This window comes from Schistocerca cancellata, chromosome 5 (assembly GCF_023864275.1).
Source record: "Schistocerca cancellata isolate TAMUIC-IGC-003103 chromosome 5, iqSchCanc2.1, whole genome shotgun sequence".
Lineage (NCBI taxonomy): Eukaryota > Metazoa > Arthropoda > Insecta > Orthoptera > Acrididae > Schistocerca > Schistocerca cancellata.
Window position 1 is genome coordinate 620975952 of NC_064630.1, and position 24247 is coordinate 621000198.

Consider the following 24247-nt stretch of genomic DNA (forward strand, 5'->3'; position numbering starts at 1 on the left):
GCGTTTACGGCATCTGAACCTAAGCAAGGTGTATTAGGAAGCCGAGTTGGGATAGCTTAACAACTAATGTGGCACTCTTCGCGAATAAATTGTGTGTAGAGAGGGGGGGGGGGGGTGGAGAGTGCCAGGTTCCTGTTTGGGAGCAGCACAAGCACGTTATTTCGGTGGCTGCGCTCCCCGGGCTGCCTCGTGCTAAACGCGGCCCTGACGTCATACCTTTACTAGGTCTCTGAGTGATCTCTAGCGCATTAGACGAGGCGACAGGGGGGAAAATTATGTAACTGCTCTCTATGAATGGACTTCCAAGGTCGAACCAAAGGCGCACGCCACACTTGGCTAGCTTCGTAACGCAGATGAACTGATACTTCCGAACGACATTTACTCTTAGCTTTGGCGTGCTTAGCCTGGGAATGTTCGTCACATTACGCAAGCGAGCCTCCGAGTAGCCTCTTTGGTATTGTTTGGTAGCAAAGCATTGTGAAGTAATATGCCACTAGACTACTCAGCAGGGATTTTCTCTGCCTCGTGATGGTTGGGTGTTGTGTGCTGTCTTTAGGCTAGTTAGGTTTAAGTAGTTCTAAGTTCTAGGGGACTGAAGACCATAGATGTTAAGTCCCATAGTGCTCAGAGCCATTTGAACCATTTTGAACTACTCAGCATGCTAACAGCAAAGCAACGGCGGTTTGTTGGTACCAAAAAAATGCTCTGAGCACTATGGGACTTAACATCTATGGTCATCAGTCCCCTAGAACTTAGAACTACTTAAACCTAACTAACCTAAGGACATCACACAACACCCAGTCATCACGAGGCAGAGAAAATCCCTGACCCCGCCGGGAATCGAATTGTTGGTACCAAACGTGGATGGAATACCAGTCTTCTTTTTCAGGCCCTGTATGTATTGCAATACCAAGAAAAACTACTTTTTACTCTACTCAAGGCGCTAAGGACAACTCCGTAGCCCGCTACTTTTGAAATGACTAGTGGTGGTGGTGGTGGTTAGTGTTGAACGTCCCGTCGACAACGAGGTCATTAGAGACGGAGCGCAAGCTCGGGTTAGGGAAGGATTGGGAAGGAAATCGGCCGCGCCCTTTCAAAGGAACCATCCCGGCATTTGCCTGAAACGATTTAGGGAAATCACGCAAAACCTAAATCAGGATGGTTGGAGACAAATGACTAGTAGTACATTTGTTTTCAGGATGACGTTTTCTGCTCCTCAGTTCTCTCCAACTGCTGTTTTCAAGAACTAATAAAATGCTCGAGACCAAGTTCTAATTGTTTAATAGTTAAATCTGTAGTTCAGACAAAACTGACTTGTGAACGTAGCGCTATCAACTTCGCTCATACAGCTGCTGTTGCAGCTTCTAGTGATTGTTACTGTCTGAGTCGCATACCTGTTGCTTACCAATTCATGAAAACTAAGAAAAAGGAAATAAGAGCAAGCTGTTGAAGTGTTCAAGGAAAGCACTTTAAGGCCATCTGCTCCAGCTTTATAGCCAGTTAAAATGAGCCTTGGCCTCTTGATTCACTATTTCTTCTTCCTCTTCATCTGTCTGTCGCCAAGTTGGCGCTGGAGTCGAGCAAAACGTCCAAAACAATAATTTGTTGAACAAAGTCTCGAGTGCTTCTTCTTGGTGCTCGATTCAAGAATATGTAGATTATAATAAAAATTGTGTATGAAGCCGCCTGTACAAAATAGGAGAGGAATATATCAAAAAATATAATGATTTTGTTTTTGTGAGTCATTAGATCTGTGTTGTGTTTACAATAAGCTTATGTTTCAGTGTGCATGTTTGAAAAAGCGATGACTCTTTTCTCTTTAGCTGTGTCTCCTTGTGAAAAACTATGGACACTTGGTTCTTTACAGGCAAGTCGCTTGGTTTCAGGATTCTGGGAGACACCTTTCAGGGCCTCGTGTGGCGGACTCTTGCAGAGTGAACACGTTTTAATTTGTTTATTAAGAATAAGGATGGAGGATTTAAATCAGGATTGCTATCGTAGGTGCGAATAATTTGTTCCGTACTTTATAACGTAGGAAACTGTGACGGTATAACAAAAAAGAGATCCTGTTTTCAAATGTTATTCATAAAGAAAACTTCTTAAGCTATTATGCGGCGAGTGTAAACTAAAGGGGTTTATGTTGATAATTGTCTATTTTTACTGGGACGTTAACTCCGACAGAGAAAGCATGAATATGTTGTGTCGTGACTCCACTGGGAAGATTCATTGTCATGTATCCTTTCTTTCTGGTATTTAGTATCTTCAGAAAATTGTAAATTGGCATTCATTATTCATCATGGAATACAGCATAGTTTGGTCTTTAGCAAGACAACTTGCTTGGCATAAGCCTTACCATTAAAATTGGAGAAAGCTCGATGGGTCAATTATAACATATTAGAAACATAACTTTTATGTAATATATGGCTTCGAATGATTCACTGGTAATTTTTTTAAAGTGCAGGTTGGAACATCTGTTCAGAACGACTATGATGAACTCGTTTACGTCGATCGGGGTATCCTCTGAAACATGTAATCATATGTCGGTATTACGCACATGAGTTTTCTGTAACCGTGTGCCACATTCACATCAACGGAAAATCTGTGTATAATTCAGCTCTGCAAAACAAAGAAGTATTGAAATGAAATAATCGTCTGGGGTCGTTAGACCGCCTGGCTCAAGTCTTTCTATTGACGCCATTTCGGCGATCTGCGCTTCGAAGAAGATGCTTTGAAGGTATTAAGAGCTATTGTATGTGAGAACTTTACCACTGTGTGAGTTTTGAGAGGTAGCATATGTGCCAAGTGTCGTCACGAGTTTGGAACTGTGTAACCTGAAACAACTGGATTTTCAGTAGAGGAGAAATAGTCCATCTCGTTAATTATTTCCCGTAAAAGTTCTATATTTGTAATTTGCGCATTATGTTGCCTGCCGTGATCAAGCGTGCAGTTCGAAAGGGGTTTCCATTGGCATTGTCGTTGCTTTTTCTTTACCTCATTTGTACATAATAGTTGTGAAATTTTCCCAAAGTTACTCTTGAAACAAACCTGTTATAGTGATTTCACCTCAGTAAGGTAACAAATACTTAACCAGCCGCTAAAATGAGAGTGGTGCCAGCTTTTGTCTCCATACTGCAGACGCTTCTCGCCGGTGCTGAAAAATAGTTGATGATTGTTGTCAGTCACAAGACAAACATCGTGTTATAGTTATTTTATTTTTACGTATGTTGGTGGCTGATGACAGTATGTGTATAAATATGTTGCGAAACGCTGCGATCTTGTCTTTCAACTATTTGCTGAAGGGATGATTCTCACCTATAAAAAGAAAATGCTAACCTAGGAACTAATCGGAACATGTTTTTTGTAACGGAAACTGGCTGCTTTAGACACCTTTGAATAACTCGTGGACCAGCGATAACAAATACGTACCTCCCCGACCAGTCAAACAGTTTATTTGATGAGCGCGAGTCGGGAGAGTGTGTATGTGTGTGTACTTCTACCCTTCAGTTGGAATTTTACGTTGAAGACCCCCTCCCCCTAGATCCCTGCAAGTGGACGCGGCGCCGCAGACTTCGCCCCTCGCTTCGACTGGGAGTGCGACGCCTCGTCCGGCCCGGCTTTCGGCTGTCGGCAGTGGTCCCGCCCGCTGCCTTGCAACTACGAGGAAAGCGGCTACGCTGTCGCTGCTTAGAACAGGAAGTTCTTGATCTCGTCGTAGAGGACGAGCACGAGCGCGCCACCCGTGCCTCGCAGGACGTTGGAGAAGGCGCCCTTGAAGAAGGCCTTGCCGCCCTCAGTCTTGTAGATGACCGCCCAGCAGTGCATCGTGTTCTTGTAGACGATGTCCGCCTTGGCACGTCCGGACTGCATCATCATCCGCCGTCGCACGGTGTCGAATGGGTACGAAATGATACCCGCACCTGTCGTCACCGTCTGAAAAACGAGTAAAAGGGATTCTGTGCAAATGCTCGCTCGGATGGAGAGCAAAAAAAGAGCGTGCCAGTTACTGGCGGAGATTATCTGCATAGAAATATGTCAGCATTTGTTATACGTATCTCCTGTTAATGCTCTATAGGGTAAAACCGAACACCATCTACAAAACTTCAGGGCTTGTGAAGGGATATTTTCTGAGTGTAATGGTGTTATGGATCCTTGGTTTACTGTGGCTCGCTGCAGAGTAATAGTGTAATTATGATATATTCGGTTTTTTGTCCCAGTTGTCTTTGTTTCTGTCAAAATACCTTCGCAACACTGCGAAAGTCTTTAATATGCAATAACCAAAAACACAACCACTCATGTAAAACAAGTACAGTTTTATACAGTGTGTTTAATTTGTTCTCTCAGTGTACTCGTACAACGTAGTACGTAACACATGCCGAACTGTTCCCTTAAACTTTGTACACACCTAGCGTCAAATCGACACGAGTCATGGGACACATTTCATGCCTGTTCAGCGACATTTTTCTCGTGTTCTGCAGCCGTCGCAATACAAAAGTTGCAAGTCTCAGGTTCCCCAACGAGATGGGGAACATGCGACAATACTACGCTACTCATACTGATCAGCCAAAACATTATGACCACTGCCTACCGCGACGGTGGATGCCGCCTGATGGCGGTGCAGACACTGACACGGTAATTAAAGTGTGCAGCAAAGCAGACACGGACGGGGGATCACCCTAACGAAGACACGGGCTGCAAATGGGGAAATCCATTGAGATAAGCGATTTTGACAAAGGGTAGATTATTATTACGCTGACCTTATGAACGATATCTCGAAACGGCGATTCTGGTCGAAAATTCAAGTGCTACTGTCGGGAGCATCTGGGGAAAGAGGTAGGAGGACAGCGAAACTGCCACTAGCCGCTAAATGGTTGGATGTCCACGTCGGGTTCAGAGGCTTGTCTGGTCTGTAAAGTAGGATAGATGTTGATCTGTGGCATCTCTGCCGAAAGAACTCAATGGTGGTGCACGCACAAGTGTTTCGGAGCAAACCGTTCATCGTTCACTATTGAACATAGATCTCTGAAGACTACCCCTACGTGTTCACATGTCGACCCAATGACATCGTCACTTATGACTGCAGTGGAAACAAGACCATCGGGATTCGACCGTCGATCAATGGGAACGTTTCGGCTGTTCTGATGAATCACATGTTTGCCACGCTAGGTTGATGGTCGCCTCCACAAACGCCGTCATCGAGGTGAACAGCGGTTCGAAAAGTACAGCTTGCCACAGACGCAGGCTGATGAGAGCAGTATTATGCTATGAAAAAAAAAAAATGGAAATTAGCATTTGGCATCATTGGCCCCTTGCGGGGCAGGTCCGACCGCCTTGGTACAAGTCTTGTTACATTCGACGCCACACTGGACGAGCTGCACGCTGGATGGGGATGAAGACAATACAACACCCTTTCCCTGAGCGGAGAAAATCTCCGACGCTATGGCAGATATTCTCTTGCGTTTGCATGGCAGTAATGGAAGACACGATGGCAGCTGCGAACCACTTGCGTCTGTTCATGCTTGATGTCTTCCTCGACGGCGATGTAATCTTCAGCAGTATAGTTGTCCGTGTTTCGGAGCCAGAACCGTCCTTCAGTGGTTTGAGCATTTGAGTCAACTCACGTTGATGTCTCGGTGACCAAATTCACCTGATGTAAATCCTGTAGACCCACCTGTATCGCCATCGGGCGCCATCACCGCGCGCGCAAATCGGCGGTCTGTTATTTACGCGAATTAGTCTCTGCATATCCCGTGCGTAGACATCCAATGCCACAAACCTACCAACAAACTCGGATTCCTTATACGCAGAATTAGTGATGCATTTTGTTCCAAAGACGGACAAAGGCGCTATTAAGTAGGTGGTCATAATGTTTAGGCTCATCAGTGCATTGTAGTCTGTACGTTTTCCGAGTCAGTTTCTTCTTGTCTGCCGCGAAGAATACACTGAAAACAACTGAAGATTTCCAGGCTCTCCCATGTCTTTAGAATGCTGACTTACTTCCCAAGACTATAAAAACAGAAGCAAAAGGGGACGTGCTCTGGAGCACTGGGCAAAAAATTACGAAATGTCGAAGCTCGACATGGAAAAAAATACACAATTTAAAATCAGGAGAGAAGACAAGACACTATGCGAGTAAAAAAAGTGGCTCTTCTTCGAAAAATCAAACTGGTTGGGTTATCACCCATTACAGTTTTTACTCCAAGGCTTGGACCCGGGGGAAGTCGACGTGCAGACTCCTATCAAGGAGATGAAGATGAAGATACACTCTCAATGAAGTAAGTGCGTTTTATTTTATTTCACAATTTACCCCAGTACGCTACACTGACTTTTACCTGTACTGTAATAATATATTATTATACATATGTATCATTTCTGATTCTGAGTAAAAGTTATATGTATACATATTCAGTAAATTCGCCTTCCCTCACCCGCATATTAATAGCACATGTTACATACATATAGATGATTTTGTACCGGCATTGTTGTTGATTTGATCTTTGCCGTGTGGTCCCACTTGTAACCTGTTCTTTTAACATTTGCCGATTTCTGTAGTGCAACTGACTCCGAAGTTGTGAACGCGCGATTTTGTATAGGGATTGTCGCGTTACAATGTATCGGGACACACAGTGAAGAGTTCCATCAGTCTGGCGTGCTGCTTTCGCAGCTGCAGCATTCCTAACAACCAGGTCCATGTGAGTATCGACCGGAGCCTCGTAAACTGGGTTCTTCGTATGCTCCAAAAAGATTGGCGTATTGGTGTCGTCTTTCTTGGCCAAAATGGTCAATGAAGATGACCACCAAGACCAATCCATTGTCGCCCAAACTGTCTTCAGTGCGGTTCCTAACTACCGTGACTGAATGGAACTATTTTGTTTCGGAACGGGATAACAGCGCATATCGTTGACTTTTACATTGTTGTGTATATATTTTCGGTGCAGTAGAGGAACGAACATAACAATGTAGTAAGAAATCAAGCCACATGTAATTATCCTGTAACGATCCATCAGAGACTAAAAGGTCCCTTATACCAGAATACTCAGGAAATATCTGTGAACAACCTCCTAAATTATGTCGGTGGAGTTCATTTTTGATTGGAACTAAAGTAACTAACAGCATCTCTACATGATGTTTGGTTCAGTCCCCAAAAGGGTTAACTGCTAGGAATGTGTAGTGAGACCTCTGTAAAGTTTAGGCACATAGGAGCGCCCAAATGTGGGGATATGGTGAGAAGAAGACTTGGCTGATAATTGTTTCGTCTACTACCTTAAACGCTGCATAGTTTTTTTTTTTTTATAGTGAACAATATTCACAGCTGTACATAAGTTTTGCGGTAACCAGTGTAAATTATTTCGTGATTTGAGGTAGTTTCCTTGTAAGAGGTGCTCGTAGACGCAGTTTCGATCAGTAGCATTTTATATGATGTGACGATCTATTTCCTCCTCTAAATAATCTATCAGATAGCAGACAAGTTGCTTCGCTAAGGCCATATTTTTAGTATTTATAACGAAATAGTCGGCGCTGCGTATGATTGCTCACCGCGATTTGCCTCTTTCCTCTCTCACTTAAAACTAAACTCATCCCGAACAAGACACGAAGGCCCTAACGGTACCGACCGACCGCCGTGTCATCCTCAACCTCACTGAATGAGAATATGAAGGGGTCAGCACACCGCTTTCCCGGCCGTATGTCACTTTACGAGACCGGAGCCGCTACTTTTCAATGAAGTAGCTCCTCAGTTTGCTTCACAAGCACCCCGCTTGCCAACAGCGCTCGGCATACCTGGTGGTTGCCCATCTAAGAGCTAGCCCAGCCCTACAGGCCTTAACTTTGGTGATCTGACTGGAACCGGTGTTGCCACTGCGGCAAGGCCGTTGAACTTTCCCTCTCACATAGGTATCACTATAGTTTTTACTTCTCTAGTCACCCGACACAATAGAGACGAAACTGTAAACTGTTCGCATTACGGAAGAGCTAGTTATCTTGGCGTATTAGTGCACGACTGTTTCTCGACTTTGAACTGAGTCTACTCTGTTCCATCAAAATCTATCAACTCGTGGCAATGAACCAGTAGCGTACCTCTCTTTTACCAGTTCTTGTACACGGTTTGCGGCGAGCAAGGTCATGCCTGTAACAAACTGCTCGTCCTCTGCAACCGAACACCAAGATGACTGATTTTATTCAAAGTTATCATAACGCAAGGACACAGTTCAAAATCGGTAAACAGTCACGCAATAACACGCCACAACGAATAGCTTCTGGTGCGTGTTCTCTCCTGTCTTTTGAGTCAATTGTATTACTTTAAATACTTACTTTCCTCTTTGGACTTCCCGCTACTTTGTAGATTGCACCAGATTTTCCATTCTTTATATTACAGATGTATTAGTTTTAGAAGTACTAGACTAAAACACAACATTATTGTAAAGAGGTCGAATTTACCACAGTCATTCACGAAGAAAATATGTGCCCCAGGATAAATACTTCGAACTCAGCTCATAGCGCAGGCGGATTATTATTTTGTTTAATTCCAGACTGCGACTTCTAGTCTGACACAACCTATTTATCTGAGAAAGGCTAAAGATCGACCACGGCGTAGTGAAAACCGCTTTTTCCTGACCCTTGTGCAAAAGTCCAGTGATAGAACATACGGCAAAGGACTTCATATTATCGTGTGTTACTTGAAACTAGTTTACCGAATGCCATAAATTCTTACAAAATGAAGTGCTGAAGCTTACCCCTAAATTCAGAACAATCTGAGAAAATGCATGAAATTTGGTATTCCCTATAACTTTCAGTACTTTGTAAGCAAGACAAATGCTGTTCCGTACCGTTATTCGCTTTTGCGCACGATCCTGTATTATAACATTGAATTTTCCACAGTCGAAGAGAGGCAATAACATAATCCCTCCATGCCTTATTAAGTGCACTGGACATGACTCGAACAGTGCGAAAAACATTCTTGACACTGGAATTTATGTCGATGATAGACATCATGTTAGACACTTTTAATGGTTCTATCTCAGTTTTTTTTCTGATAAATTGAGTTTGTAATCGTATTATTACGTTTTAGCATCTTCTCGTAAATTTAGTACTTCGTAGAATACTCAAGAGACGCACGGCAAGTTTGTGGTTCATTATCAGTATAACGCAGTACATATCGAACTACTACAAAGAGACTTGGTAGTGCTCTTCATTAACAACTTCCGCCTCTAACAAATACAGAAGACTAAGTAAATGTTTTCGCGCAAGTTACCCAACGCAGTGTGGCTGCCACAGTTGGCAGCAACGCTGCACTTTGTCACGCTCTCAGTCGACCTTCATTTGTCCCCAGTACGAACGTCACAGGAGTACCTTCATTACAAATGCTGTTGGCTCTCCAGTGAGTTCAGCAGAACAGTACAAGCTCTGTACATTAGCTGTGCATTTTAATAAATGTTGTGCTGATTTTCATAAATCCTTCCGCCGTTCACGACACAGTACTACACACATGTACATCAGTGAAATAAGAACTGCTCTGACTGCTGTCTCGGTCTAACTTTTAATGGAGATGATTGCTGTATATATTCGTGGAAAAATAATGGCGTTGTTTTGTGCAATAATAGCTGTGTATCGGTGAAAACAGATAGCATTTGTCATAATAGTGCAGGGACCATTTTCTAGTCTTTCTTGGAGTAATATCCTTGGCATATCACACGATTCAGAAACTGCCAGATTCTCTAGAGATCAGTGGTGCATTATACTGAGCAATGGAATTCTGCTGTAACGCGGAGCTCCGGCGACACACCAATAAACGGTTTAGGAGCGGTGTAAGTACCTGTAAGGAAACCTCCTAGAAAGATTTTACTGCTACGTTTGAAACGCGTAGAATGTGTTACCTAATGTTGCAAGGCTTACGAGCCACGATAGTTAGAACCAATAATACTAGTAACTATACGCTTAACAAAAAACAGAACGAGAAAGTGGTATGCAACTGCAGTTTCATAACTACATTAATAACGAACTTTAGCAATAGATCACCATGCCCGACAAATCAATTAACTACAATTAAAATACGGGTAAGTATTAACACCTGGACCTTGCCTCCACGCGGAAAGAGTTCTATTTCAGTTGAGTCATTAAAATACAGGAGGACGGAACAATTCGGGTCAGAAGTGTGTACAGTATGACCATTGTGACTTTTGGTATTGGACTAGGGCAGCGCCGATATGCCAGAAATGGCGCACCGGTCCACACGTAGTCTTTATCGAGTGTGCATGCTCTTTCATCCCGCTGTCTTCTAATCACTTCAATTGCTCTCTGATGACGAGTGAGGAAATAAAGTATGAAAACACAGCAACTTCTAATATGGAAAGACGACTCTGTACGTACTGTATTTGTTAAACTAATACATATGGTCACAAGCAAAATGCTTACCTGTTGCGGATCTGCTGCTCATAATTGTCTGTTAAGCGGTAATGTTTCTTCGGGGAATTGTGTTTCTGTAGCAATAGATTCGTTAACTTCGAAACATCAATAGTATACAAATGCAGAGTTTTACGAGTAAATGTCCTTGGTGGGTGGTAGAATAGACGTAATTCCGTATTTTAAAGTTATTTTTCTTCGGTTTTCCCTGTTCAAGCAAGGGAAGACAGTGAGAACTGACTTAGGCTCCCCATATTCTGGTGTTTCCCACTTAGAAATTCTCTGGCCGGTCTACTGAGTGCGTTGTATGTTACGTCATACTATGTTACTTCTCGTTAAGTCAACGGAGAGAATTGAGAGAGTCGAACGGACAGTGATTGCTGTTCACAGGAACAAACACGTAAGGTCGCACTTTCTGTCGCTAGTGTTCATAAAAATTTTACACGTACTACACTGTGATTACAGTTTCAGAGATGGACGTATTCTGTATCAGATCATAATCCAAGGAAAATTATTTTCGTTGTTTAAAGCAGATCAACAGGATTTACTGAATCAGGCCGCTCAAAGCTCCCAACCTTCATGCTGTCAAACACTCATGAGTCAAAATGTTGTGACAACCCGTGCAGATACTTCATAAAAATGTTTCATAACAATGCTTACGTTGCACATAGCTGTCATGTTGTCTTCGATTACTACTACGGGCCACATGGAAACCCAGATGAATGTCCACCGTAGCATAACACTGCAACTACCAGCCCACGTCGGAGGCGCTGTGCATGTTTCGAGCAGCCGTCCTCCTGAAGTAACAAGAAACGTGGTTCATCTGACCAGGTGCCTAGTCTCCATTGATCCACAGTATAATCTCGACGATCGCGTGCCTACTGGTATCGTAACTGACGATGTCGTTAGAGGAGCATGTGAACACGTAGGGTTTGTCTGCTGGGGAGCCCAATGTACGCTGAGTGGTTTGCTTCGAAACTCTTGTGCCTGCACCAGCATTGCACTCTGTCATGAGATCGCTGGTTATCCTAGTTTACAGAACGAGAAAACCTCCTCAACATTGTGGTGCGAGAAGAGGATTTCGTAGAAGTTGACAGTCACACAGAGGAGAGAAGCATCATGCGTATCTATGTGGCGCGAGAAAAGGATTTTTTAGAATCTAACGATCGAGCAGACGGGTGACTTTACAGCCAACTGTGAGGCACGAGAAAAAGGTTGCGATAGAGGTTGACACTCCGCAGACAGGAATGACGTCACACGCAGTAATGTGGTGCGAGAGGTGGACTGTATGGAACTGGGCCGTTATGGTAAGCCACGTATAAATCTGTCGGTTGATGGTTCACTAAATACCTACATTTTAGAAAACAGTAAATATGAAGAGAAGAAAGAATAAAAGAAAGAAGGAGCTGACGGGAAAGGACAACAGATGCGGTAGTGTGGAAGGAAATTAGAAGAGTTCAGTATTCCAAGTGAAGGTTAGGCAGGCTGAGTATCTAATGAAGAGAGAAAAGAAGAAAAAGAGAGTATCCACAATAAACAAAGAAATAAAAGCTTCGAATACTTTTTACTGCAGAAGAAGACGTAGAGTTTGAGGATGATGGGTCTAAAAGAGAAGACACAACAACAAAAGACAAGAAACAGGAAGAAGAAGAAAATAGCATTGATGTGGGAAATACAAACATGAGCATGAATACTAAGAATGACTGGAGGAGTATGAAGAGTTCAGAAAGGAGGAAGGAAGGTGGAAAGAAGAGGAGAAGGTTTGAGGGCACAATGAAGAAGGAGGAAACGCAGAAGAGGAAGAAAAGGCGATAAATATCGAAGATCGACATGAGTAGAAGGTTTGTGGGGAAAGGAGGAAGAATTTTGGGAGGAGGAAAAGAAGAAAACAGATAGTAGTAGACAAGAGGAACCGACGAATGAAAAGGAGGAGATTGTCTCCATAAAAGGTGGAAGGAGGAAAGATAGTATTGTTGGTGTTACTGGTGGGTAAGAAAGTGGGAATGTCGATATGAAGAGCGAAAACGTCCCAATGTGTGTTAGAGAAGAAGAGAACGACAGAAACGTATGTAGATTGGAGAGTGAAGAGAGCGAGCAAGATGATTTCTGGATGGAAGAATGTTCTAGTAAGCAAAAAGAAGCAAAGAGAGAAGGCAAAGAAGAGGAGAAGCAGTTGGGGGGCTTTTGTTAGAGATTTTGTAAATCCGAAAAGGTATAATTTAGATGGTACACAGCACACTAAATTAGCTAGAGTGTGTACTCTGAGACTCTTATTTACAACGATATAAGTGCTCGCAAAAATAACGAAAATTCATCTGCCAGCCAAGCTAGAAGAAGGGGAAGGTAGAAGCATTTTAGAAATTTCACAATGTCAAGAGAAAGGACTTAAATCTAAGCTAAGTGTCAGCCACTGGATAAAAAGGTAGCATGTGTCAGCTACGTTCCTCAATCGGAGGACTGTTTACTAGGAGAAGATCCTATGGAGGAAGAAGTTCATGGTGAATATGTATTTTTATATGAGAGAATTCACTGAACTAACATTTGAGAGCGGAATAAATGTGACCAGTGAGATTGAAGAGGACGTGACAGTTAGTAGACGCAGCGTGACCGTAAGTTGATTTTGGAGAGGATGGGATAGCGTTGTCGATGGCAAGATGAGTGGTGTATCTGTCGGACTGAAGCGCCAGATTATAGCACGGCGTTTCAAATGAATGGAGGGGCGTAGCATGTCATCGGTGATCAACGTGTTTGTGGGCCGCGAGTTTACAAACATGGAGGCGGGCTCTGAACTGTCAGAAGCAGGCGTGTTACAGCGCCAACATAGCTGTATGGCTGGCTGTGGAATTAGTGCATTTATGAATGAGTGTCAGTAGCAATTGTTTGTAATATTTAGTTAAAGAACACGTAACCTATGTTAAAAATGGAAGAAGGAGACAGTTGAAAGGATAGAGCGGAGAATAGTTTGAGAGTAAACGGTAATGGAACTCTGGTAGAGTTCATGGTATTCAGAGAGTTGATAAACTGAAAACGCGAACAGTAATTTGGACAGTGACCATGAACGGAGCATTACACCACACGGGTGTTGATGTCGCGGAACGTGAAATTTGCAATGAGAGAAACATTCTTGTGTTTTAAATTGTTGTGGTGTCGGCGGTAGTGTAGAACTGTTTGATGTACGCGGCATGGAGTTTGTGGTTCTTTATTGAACACGAGGAGAGTGGGTGTGTTAAAAGGTAGCTAGATTAGAGGAACAAGAGCTGAAGAGTTGAAGTGTTTTCCTGGGTAAGATTCGAGGACAAGCCTTAAAATTAGAAGAGATTCGGAAGAACTTTTATGGCATATAGCATGTACGTGAAATTCAAGAAGCTTCACTGTTTATGAACGTTGTAGCAAGGTGAATGAGTGGGATAACTGTGAAGAAATTGTTAACCTCAGGAGTTCATGGTACTGTCAGGGAAGGACCACGTGTGAACGAACTGTAGTTATTGACTGAACTGTATATACGGACAATTAAAAATTTTACGTGTCATTCGAACTGGCTACATAATTAGACCTATCAATCAATTTGTGAGGCCATAGTACGAACTTTCCATGAAATGACTTTACCAATAAATGTGCACGTCACCAACAAATTCATCCGATCAGGCGTGTGTTATTTGCTACAGTAATATTTTATCTTCTCTGAAACCAGACAGCAAATTCCATTCAGCAGTTCGCTGGAGTCATTTGATTGATTTTGCATAAATTTGGTGAATGGCATGTTCAGGAGGAAGATTTTGACTACTTTGAACATTCGATATATTTTATTCTAAAATGGGCGACGAGGAACTTTATTTGCGGTGATATGACCTTCAACTACTACAACGAAAGAGCAGCAAATTTCACGCATTCTTTCTGCTGCAGACATTGGTGACGCCAGTAAAGCGAGATTACATTGCCAAACAAAAACAGATTCATCACGTGTGAAGAACCACCCACTGTAGTACTTATAAAAACATCGCCATTAATTTTTGAAGTGAAAATTGCTGGTAATGCATTAGACATTACGAAATGATTGTTTTCTACGAGATATGTACAATGCAATCAAATTAACTGTTAAACGAGAGAATAGATAATGAAAGGTATCGAAGACAAAATTAGCCTAAATGTTTGATCTGATACAGCTAGGACTGATGGTTTACTCGTAGGCCAAAATTGCGCTAATCAGTATATAAGTTTAGTTAAAGCCATACCTAATGGAGAGGTGAATTTGGATTTGCAAACAATACATGGACGTTACTCATCATAATTTTGAAATTATAGTAGCGTTGTTTAACCATAAACATGAAAGGCTTTACTGCTAAATTTCTGGAACAAAGTACTCGCTAGCAGATCAGGAATATAAAACAAATTCAATAATTAACAGAATGATTTAAGTAACAGTAACTCCCGACGTAGTGGATTATTTGTTTCTTCGTTCATGCATAGTCTTAATGCCGATATTCTCATATGATTAAAATTAACTACAAATGCCGGCCATGTGGCCGAGCGGTTCTAGGCGCTTCAGTCCGGAACCGCGCTGCTGCTACGGTCGCAGGTTCGAATCCTGCCTCGGGCATGGTTGTGTGTGATGTCCTTAGGTTAGTTAGGTTTAAGTAGTTCTAAGTCTAGGGGTCTGATGACCTCAGATGTTAAGTCCCATAGTGCTTAGTCATTTTAACCATTTAACTACAAATTTTCCAACATTCTTGTAGAGTGTTTGTGGATATGACAGGGTATGAATTATAAAGATTTCGCAAAATCTTTTGAAGATGCAGCTTACTCAAATATGTCAGATTGTTAAAAGAGAAAGTAACAGTGGCTTTGGCGAAGGGTACAGATTAGACATTGGTGATAGTAGTAAAGATGTCGCACAAGGTTAAGCTTGTAGAGCGGAAATGATTAAATTCATTACTATGCTGTTTCATGTGGCAACTTTAATAACCAATAATGTAACCTTAAATAATCGAGAAGATAACTTAACATTTTAGAACGTACCCCTCATAAATAATTTGTTGAAATTGGTAGGAAATTTGTAGTAAGGTCTTATGGGATCAAAATGCGGAGGTCATCGGTCCCTAAACTTACGCACTTCTTAACCTAACTTAAAGTAACTTACTCTATGGACAGCACACACACCCATGCCCGAGGGAGGACTCGAACCTCCGACGGGGGGAACCGCGCGGGCTGTGACAAGGCGCCTTAGCCGCGCGGCTTGTCGTTGGTCAGATCATTCGCTTCCACAAACTTATCATTTTTAGTGAATACTCTTCCTCTTCCAGAGATCGTGCCTCTTTGAATTTAAGGTGTGTATTGCTCTCAAACGATACTACAAATAAGCCATCATGATGTAAATATGATCGTGTTCGATGCAAGTTGAACTATTTGGAATGACTTGTACGTCCCCGTGTACGTATACACTACGAATCACTACAAAGCAGAGGATACTATATATTGTGTCTTACATTAAGGCCTCTACCCGTTCATTTTGCGAATAGATCGTCGGGAAAGTGAGTGGTCACACGGCTCAGTGAAGTTGTTATTAGTCTGCTTTTATTTGCGGCCGGTCCCCCTGAGTAGCTATGGGATCAGCGCGGCAGATTGCGAACTTGAAGGGGCTCGGCGTCGATTCCCGACCGGGTCGGAGATTTTTTCCCGCTCGGCGACTGGTTGTTGTTTTGTCCTTACATCTGTGTCGTCGTTATTGACACGAAAGCCGCCTCAAACACATTATCATACGTATGTCCACTATTGAAATGGCTGCATAGGGCCGAACCGAAAGTCAATAAACTGAAAAAAGTAAAAATAAAAAAGTATGCGGCCGGGAGGCTTCAATCTTTATGTCAGAGAATAGAGTATTAATGACGTTAATCACCATTAAGGATGAGACGTGGGTGTACAACGACAGAGTAGAATAAAAACAATACGGATATGGCACCAAAAGGTCTAGAATCTTGACGGTAGCAAACCATTAATTTTCTTTCATTCGAAGTGTATTTAATACTATTTTTCTGTGGCTTTGAGAGGGAACAGGAAATTATTTTACAAACCAGAATCTAATGCTACAGATCGCGTCGTTGAAGAAAGGAACCTCTTCTATATAGAAAATACCGGGTTCACATTACTTCACAGTAAAGATCTACACCCAGATAGTACACAAAATACAAGATCGCAGTTATTGAAGACTTTTATACGAAACTTCTAGTCACATTAGAACTGTTTCGTGATCAGAGATACACTCGTCTATCATCGCGTTTCGTAGCCAATGAACAGATCTTTTCTCGTCTTATTAAAATGGTCATTACATTTCGAATAGAACTCTCTTATAGAAGTCAATGTTGCTGTCTTTGATGTCACTGATTTTATCTAGAAAAATGTGACCTGGTTGAAGAAGTCTCACTTGCCCAGGTCGCGTGACTTACAAATGTGAACGACTTTATTCGGCAAACTTTAATTACCATCTTCAAATCCTTAATATACATCATTTTAGTGGCACTGTATGTGGTGCACTGTCATCTGATCCTGAAAACATTGGAACTTAACTCGCTGGAGTAGACGCATTAATGTCACGTCATACATCAAATGATTAAACTGTACATGTGGTACACATTCTTAAAAGATGGTGTTAAAAACGCCGTCTGTATACAAAATGTATTTCAACACCAACTTTTATGAACGTTGACGTATGACGCAGCACTAATGTGTCTGCTCCAGCGAGTTAAGTTACTATGTATGCAGGACTAGATGACAGTGGACTTTATATAGTGGCACTAAATTGATGTACGTTAAGGGTTTGAGGATGGCAGTTAAAATTTACCGAAATTACTCCTACACATTTGTAAGTCACGCGATCTGAGTATATAAAACTTCTTCAACCAGAACGTTATTTTTTTCATAACAAGAAATCGCGCTCCTGCCGACGATGTCAGGTAACCATAATTTATTTTATCATTTATTCTTATATCGTCGTACAAAAATACTGTAATTCGCCCAATGCATGTCTCATTCCTCGCTCATACGGCAGTGCTAAACAAACCAGAACGCTCGAATGATGCGAAGATCGTCATGGTGTTTGGTGTGATTATAAACGACTGCTAGAGGCATATAAATTTTGTACCTTTAGCTATTTTCGAAGCTACTGATCATCGTAGAGAATCCACAGACTAACAAGAACAAGACAGTTTCGACAAGCCAAGTTACTGATCAAAGTCCATTGGAGGAAGTTGAAGTAATCTGAAGTGCTGAAGACGTTTACTACAACGAAAATTATGGACGAGACATCTATCCTCTTCTCGTTGTTCACTATACTTCTCAAACATCGTTCATAAGACTTATGATAATTATGAACGTGTTCCAGAACGTATGCAAGCTAATTGGTATCATGATATTAGTCTTCAATTGTTCATTACGGACATATGACTTTAAAGTGCGGGTTGGTTTTGCTGCTTTTTATCTTCACCTCACCGTGCTTCTATCACTGTCTCCCGTAACCCCCCCCCCTACTCCCCTCAGGAAGGAATACAGTAGCCTATTATAAGTTCACTTATTACTTCTTCTATAGTTATTACAAATTAAAGTCCGGTCGCAGCACTTTTCTAGCGGTGTGTGAAGGATAATCCCAGAAACTGCTGTATGGCTTTTGATGCGGTTTTCGGTGTTAGATAGACTGATTTACGAGGGGGGTTTTTGTACATAAGTAATTACTCGACGCCGGAAAAGTCGTCCGGCCGTGGAGACTTATTGCTACGCGTGCGAATCTGGGGCAGGTCGCTAGCTATACAGGACCTCAGAAACAGTCTGAAAAGCTTGTAAGTGTGTTGCAGCGTAGGTTGTGCTGAGTAGTAGTTTTTAAGAAAGTAATCGATGCGTTGCGTTGTTTCAGAATTAATTACCATTGAAGTTAGCCAATCAGCCCGTTTCGAGCGTAAATTCAAGCGCCTGTCAGGGACGGTGTCGCCAAACGTATTCTTCGTTTGGTTTCCTAAAACCGAACAAGAGAGCGACAGAAAAACTGGACATGGGACGGCAGTAAATATCGAACACGAGACAAAGGCTGAGCCGTCTCGTGTGCCATCATCTACACTATGATAACAACTGACACCAATATTTCATTTGGAAGGCCGTTTGAATCTACGGGAGCAACGACTTGTTTCCCTAACTTCGATGCTAATTAGCTGGTAAATGGCGCCACGTGTCACATTTGCTTCTGAACAATTATTTCTCAGCACAACCTACCCTTAAAACCCTTACAAGCTTTGCAGACTGTTTCTGACCACCCTGCATATAATATACAAGACTTACAGTTGGAATTCAATAGTTCTTAAAATGCGTAGTATACTGCATTTGTTCCTAGTGCGTCGCAAGATACTACTAATCTATTGTAGATCTCCTGAAGCCTGTATCGAGAGCAAGACGTACTTGTACTCGAATGTATGACAAGAGTATCTCGAATGTTATCAAAACAAATCCCTAGCTGAAGAATAACGATAAGAGTAACGATCAAAAGAGCTGATGAAAAACAAAAAACATGTTAGGCATAAAAGAAACAGTAGCGCTGAAGTACCTGCGCAATGGCCCACGAGATGAGGAAGGGTGTGTTCTTTGGGTTGGGCAGGTAGCCCTTGGCGGTGTCGAAGAAGCCGAAGTAGGAGGCGCGGTAGATGATGATACCCTGGACGGAGACTCCGAACCCTCTGTACAGGCCAGTCATACCGTCAGACTTGAAGATCTTGGCGATGCAGTTGCCCAGGCCGCTGAACTCGCGCTCATGGCCTGCTTTGCCGACGTCGGCCGCTAGCCTGCAATCACAACACAACGAAATATAGTTTCTTACCAGAGACGGCTCAATAACACAATTCAGAGAGGTACTCGCTGGTTTTTATGATTGTACACCTATTGTGAGCTTGACAGTATCAGAGTATAGCAAAAATGAGAAAACGTTAGGATCATAGCCGGACTGAAGTACGTTTAGACAGGGTTTGTGCTGTTACTGAGACTGTTTAGTTAGTTTTTTTTAAAACGCAATGCAAGAAAATATAAATTGTTAGTCTGTTTGAAGTGCACTTTGACAAAATACAAATTATTTGGTATATTGGTGTTGTGTAGTGTTACAACGTGGCATACCTTATAACAACTCGGCGTACCTCATATCGGTCTTCACTGTCTCGAATATAATCCTCAGTCTGTGTCTTTGGTTATAATTATTAACAAACTCAGGGGCTTGTTCTGACTTGGAAATACTGCTTAGAAATGAATGTAACCTTGGTTTGAAAATGGCTGTCTCTTGTCTGTTATCTTTTTAATGCAGGAGTTCATTTGCAAAGAGAGCTTTAGAACCTTAGCGTGTGTTCATTTCAAATATTTTTTCTTTCATTTCTTGCAACTCTTCTTCTCCATTCTTTCTGGTCGAGGAAACATTTGGTTCATAGATTGTAATAATTAATACCTTCTTGACCTCGCCGTTGTTTTGTATCTGATTTGTTTCTCCTTTTATCCTACAATCTTACTGTACTACCTCGTCCAATCTAAGTTTCAGGTTCTGACATTTCTTTGTGATGTTAAGAATAATTTGCATTACTTTTCATCCCTCACAACTTAAACTGAGAATATTTTAATACTAATATCTTAATCGACAACAGAAATATACCAGCTATCCTATGAAAAAACCTGCGTGGAAATGGTATGGGCAAAGTAAAAATTACAGCTAATCCAGTTGTCCCATCCGAATAATTGAACCGCTACTTCACAGTACCTACTGCCATAATTGAACCATTAACGAAACAGAGACTCGTTGATTACTTCTTAGGGGTAAACGTTTCCACGAAGAATACTTTCCAAATCAAGTTACTTGCACTATCGTCAAAAAGCCCTCGTGCGTATCACGTCAGCGTCTACTGGATATACGATGGCATCACAGTCCCAATGATGAAGCTTATTATTGAATCACTACTGCCCGGTATAACAGATAAATCTTCAACACTCCTTAGCCACAAGTGTTTTCCGTGAGGTCTGGAAACAAGAACTAGTTAAATTACCCTCTGATTACCGACCTACCTCCATTATTTCTACACTGTCGAAGGCATTATCAGGCGTCTCCCGGGATTCGGTTTTAGATCCTATACTTTTTTCATTGTATGTTCAGGATGTATCATCAATTTTATCCTACGGCGAATACCATGGCTTCGCTGATGGCCTCCAGTTGTATCTAAATACAAAACCAACAAATTTGCAAGAGCTATCGTGAATCTCGATACCGATCTTTGTGCAATATCCAGATGGGCACTAGATACAGGAGTAAGGCTCAAGCCATCCAAAACCAAGCGGTACTGCTTGGTCATTATAGGCTCATTAGCCCGAAATACCGTCAATACCTAATATCTGTAACCATAAATGGGAGGAATATCAACACCTCTCCTTCAGCGAAGTGTGTAGGACTAATAATAGATGAAAATTTAAATTGGACTGAGCACATAACTGCAGTATGCAAGAAAGTATCAGCATCTCTCCACCTCCTACAAAAATATAAAACGCTCTTCCCTCTTGACCAGAAAAAGAAATTTGTACAATCACTTATATTTCCAATTATTTACTACAGCGATGTTATCCTGGAAGGCATTTCCCAGGAAAGCTCACGGCACCTGAAACTGGTTATGAATGCCCGGGTTCATTATATCTCGTATGTTCGACTACTTGATCATGTTTCACCATGATATGCACACTTATCCTGGCTGCATGCAGACAAGTGCAGATATTTCCGTACCCTTTGTCTTTCCTACTGTCTTATCACCGTACACTGTCACCTACATCTCTCCTCGACCTTAATGCTCTTGTCTCAATAACATGGCAGAAACACACGTTTCCATCAGAGCAAAATCCTTCAGCAACCCGGCTCTGGAATAACCTCCCGCATCATGTTAGACAACTGAATAACATGTCCGGTTTCAAAAGACAGTTAATGACATGTCTCCTAAAGCAACAATAATGATTACCATTGTTTCTGTGCGGACTCGTTATCCCTGCACATACATCTTTCCAACCAGATCTTCCTCATTTTCCAGTGTTCTTAGCTGGTGCAGTCTCCTTGAATTTCCTTTTATCAGAACTCCTTAGTACGACCAGTATTAACTTTATTAGTCCACAGTCAATATTATTTTCTCACATTATCACTACAGACAGTCATATCGTTTTAATACCATTTGTCATATTAGAATGATTATTTCTTAGTTAATTATGATGTAAAAAAAAAAGGTACTGTCTGTGTGAAACGCTGGTTGATGTGATAGATCAGATCAGGTGAAATAAATAATTTAATTTAATTAAATATAAAAGTATTTTGCTCTTTGTTTCAGATAGTTTAGATCGTGTTTTGGATTAATACAAATCGTTCGACAGTAGCATTTTTTCCCCTCTGTCCCCTACTTAGAATACTGCACACCTGTGTCGTGACTCCCTATCAAGCGTATTGGAGAATCAGTTTTCAGTATCATTGTCCTGTCACTGAAAGCGTCTGGTAACCCGTAGTTCATGACTTCCAGTACAACTGTGTGGTTTGGATTCGTAACGACTGACAGTGGAGAGTAACGTCTGACAGTGTCGCTTGATTGTATAATACACGAAAGTCATTTATCTAGTTATTTTTGCAGCAAAGCACAACATTATGAAGCTACTCATCCCCACCCCCTTTCCACTTGTCCATCAGTTCCTTCAGTTATTAGTTTTTTGAACAATAAAAACGCCCCACAATTGAGAGGTATGATGTTCAGTGCTTTGGTATCAGAACGGACCTTGTCCTGGCGAAGTCTAGAGGATAGACGAAGCACAGTGAAGTGGCTCCGGCTGCACCACCAGACGCCAAGTTGCCCAAGAAGTAACGCCAGAATTGTGTGTTCTTGTCGACACCACCAAGGAAGATCTGCTTGTACTTGTCCTTGAAGGCGAAGTTCAGCGCTTGCGTGGGGAAGTATCGGATGACGTTGGCCATGTTACCGCGCCAGTATGCCAGCACGCCCTGCTCGCGCGGGATGCGCACGAAGCAATCGATGATACCTGCAAAGCAGACATATTAGACACTTACTGCATGCAAACGAAGTAAAGCGCAAGTTCCACAGTTGTGTCAATACAAATCGTAGTGAATTTTTAAGTGTTTCAGAGCACATGAAATGAGATTCACTGTGCAACTAATTCTTGTGTCTTACGAATATTTACGTTTTAGAAGCTTGTCTGCCTTCGAATGAAATTTGTGACGACTGATGTAGTTCGCACAACAGAGACCCAGTCACAGCTGGCTTTCGCGCAGCAGCTCGTACAATATCAGTCTATGATCACAATACTTTTCTTTGCCGTGAACTACGTGTACACGGCAAAAAAAAGTGGTATGTGTCTTATACTAGTTTGCAGTAAGTGACATTGCCAAATAATAATATGTATTGCGTTAAGCACTATAAGGCTTATTTTTTCTGAAAATATTTTATGTGCTGTACAACACAATCACGTGAAGTATTTTGAATTTGAAATGTAATGCCTTCCCTTTGTATCTTGCTCACAGTTGCCGAAACTCTACCATCAGTAGGCATTCTGGGAGTGTTGTGACGTACGTGTACACATCAAACATTTAGGAGAAGGAAACAGTAGTCGCATCACATGGCTCTTTAAGATGGCAGGCCAGGGGAGCAGTTGACCTCAATGAACGCTTGTTCTCCACAGCGCCTGCCGAAGGAGCCGTACAAAGCTTGGGAGTTATCTGCTACATAAAACTGCAGCTCCGAAACGTTCAAATAAAAGGTAACTCGCCGAACAGCTCGCAACACATCAGTAGCAGAAAGAATGTTGCAAATGTTTTGCTATGCACTGCAATACCACTGTAATGTTTGTTAGTTGCATTATTAATCAAATTATGCGAAAAGGAGAATGAAGCCTCTTCCATACTCTCTGTGCTATTTTTGATTTGGATTGTTTTATGACACTGTGTTCACGTTGCACTACAGCTTTCCGTGAAAATAAACGCAGATATACAGAGATGGGAGTGATGGTGGTGGGGGTATGGGACAGGGGACAGCGGTTAACACTGCGTGGCAAACGTGTTAGATGTGTCGCAAAGTATTAGGTAGTGGGATTGGGTATAGTGATTATATGCATTTCACGGTCGGAATGTGTGGTGGAGAGAGAAACGCATAGGCGTGGGATGTGGGCCGAAGGGCCACTGACGTCATTATGGGACGTCTGGTGGCCGAAATAAAACAAGTCGCTCGGAAATAGACCGTCAGCAGGAACAAGAATCTCTGATAGAGTTCAGCTCAGGAGTCACTGAATTCCGACACGGTTGAAGCAAGGAAGGTTTTTACATCATTCTACAATTGTCGAACGTTTGCAGCTGGGCAACGACATAAGAGAGAAACATTCTCCAGCGTCATCATTGATCCGACGGCTAGATCGTCAACGTTAGTGACTCATCAGCAATAGAATCATACCATACTGATTTCTACACATTGATATACGGTGGAAAACAGTTCAGCTACATCAACGTAGCATTTAACAGCTCGTCGGATGAAGCTGTAGCTCTTCCTGCAATAACCACACCAACAAATCTGGCAGGCCAGACATTCTTGTTTTACAATACACCCTTTTAAACTACAGACAGGTGCCGAACTGAAGTACGAACACAGACGATAAATCTCAATTATTTTTCCGTAAAGGCACTAGCCCCCACTTTAAATTAATTATTTCGTCCGGTAACGACATAAAGCTAGAACATCAGCGTCGAACTTGAACCACGCTCTATTCGATGTTTTATAGATGCGCAAGTTAGTGTTCTTCTTGTGAAACTGATCTGATCATC

At 42.0% G+C, this 24247-nt stretch overlaps 1 protein-coding gene across 1 annotated transcript in view; it reads right to left on the reverse strand.

Annotated features, from left to right (window-relative positions):
- Window positions 1–3198: 3198 nt before the first annotated feature.
- The window catches only part of LOC126187469 (ADP,ATP carrier protein 2-like), a 34584-nt gene continuing 13535 nt past the window's right edge, over window positions 3199–24247 (reverse strand). The window contains exons 2-4 of the mRNA XM_049928567.1: window positions 22197–22458; window positions 18977–19211; window positions 3199–3930 (exon numbers count right to left, since the gene is read on the reverse strand). Coding sequence (XP_049784524.1) covers window positions 3685–3930; window positions 18977–19211; window positions 22197–22458 — 743 coding nt within the window. The 3' untranslated portion in view covers window positions 3199–3684. The remainder of the gene's footprint in view (window positions 3931–18976; window positions 19212–22196; window positions 22459–24247) is intronic.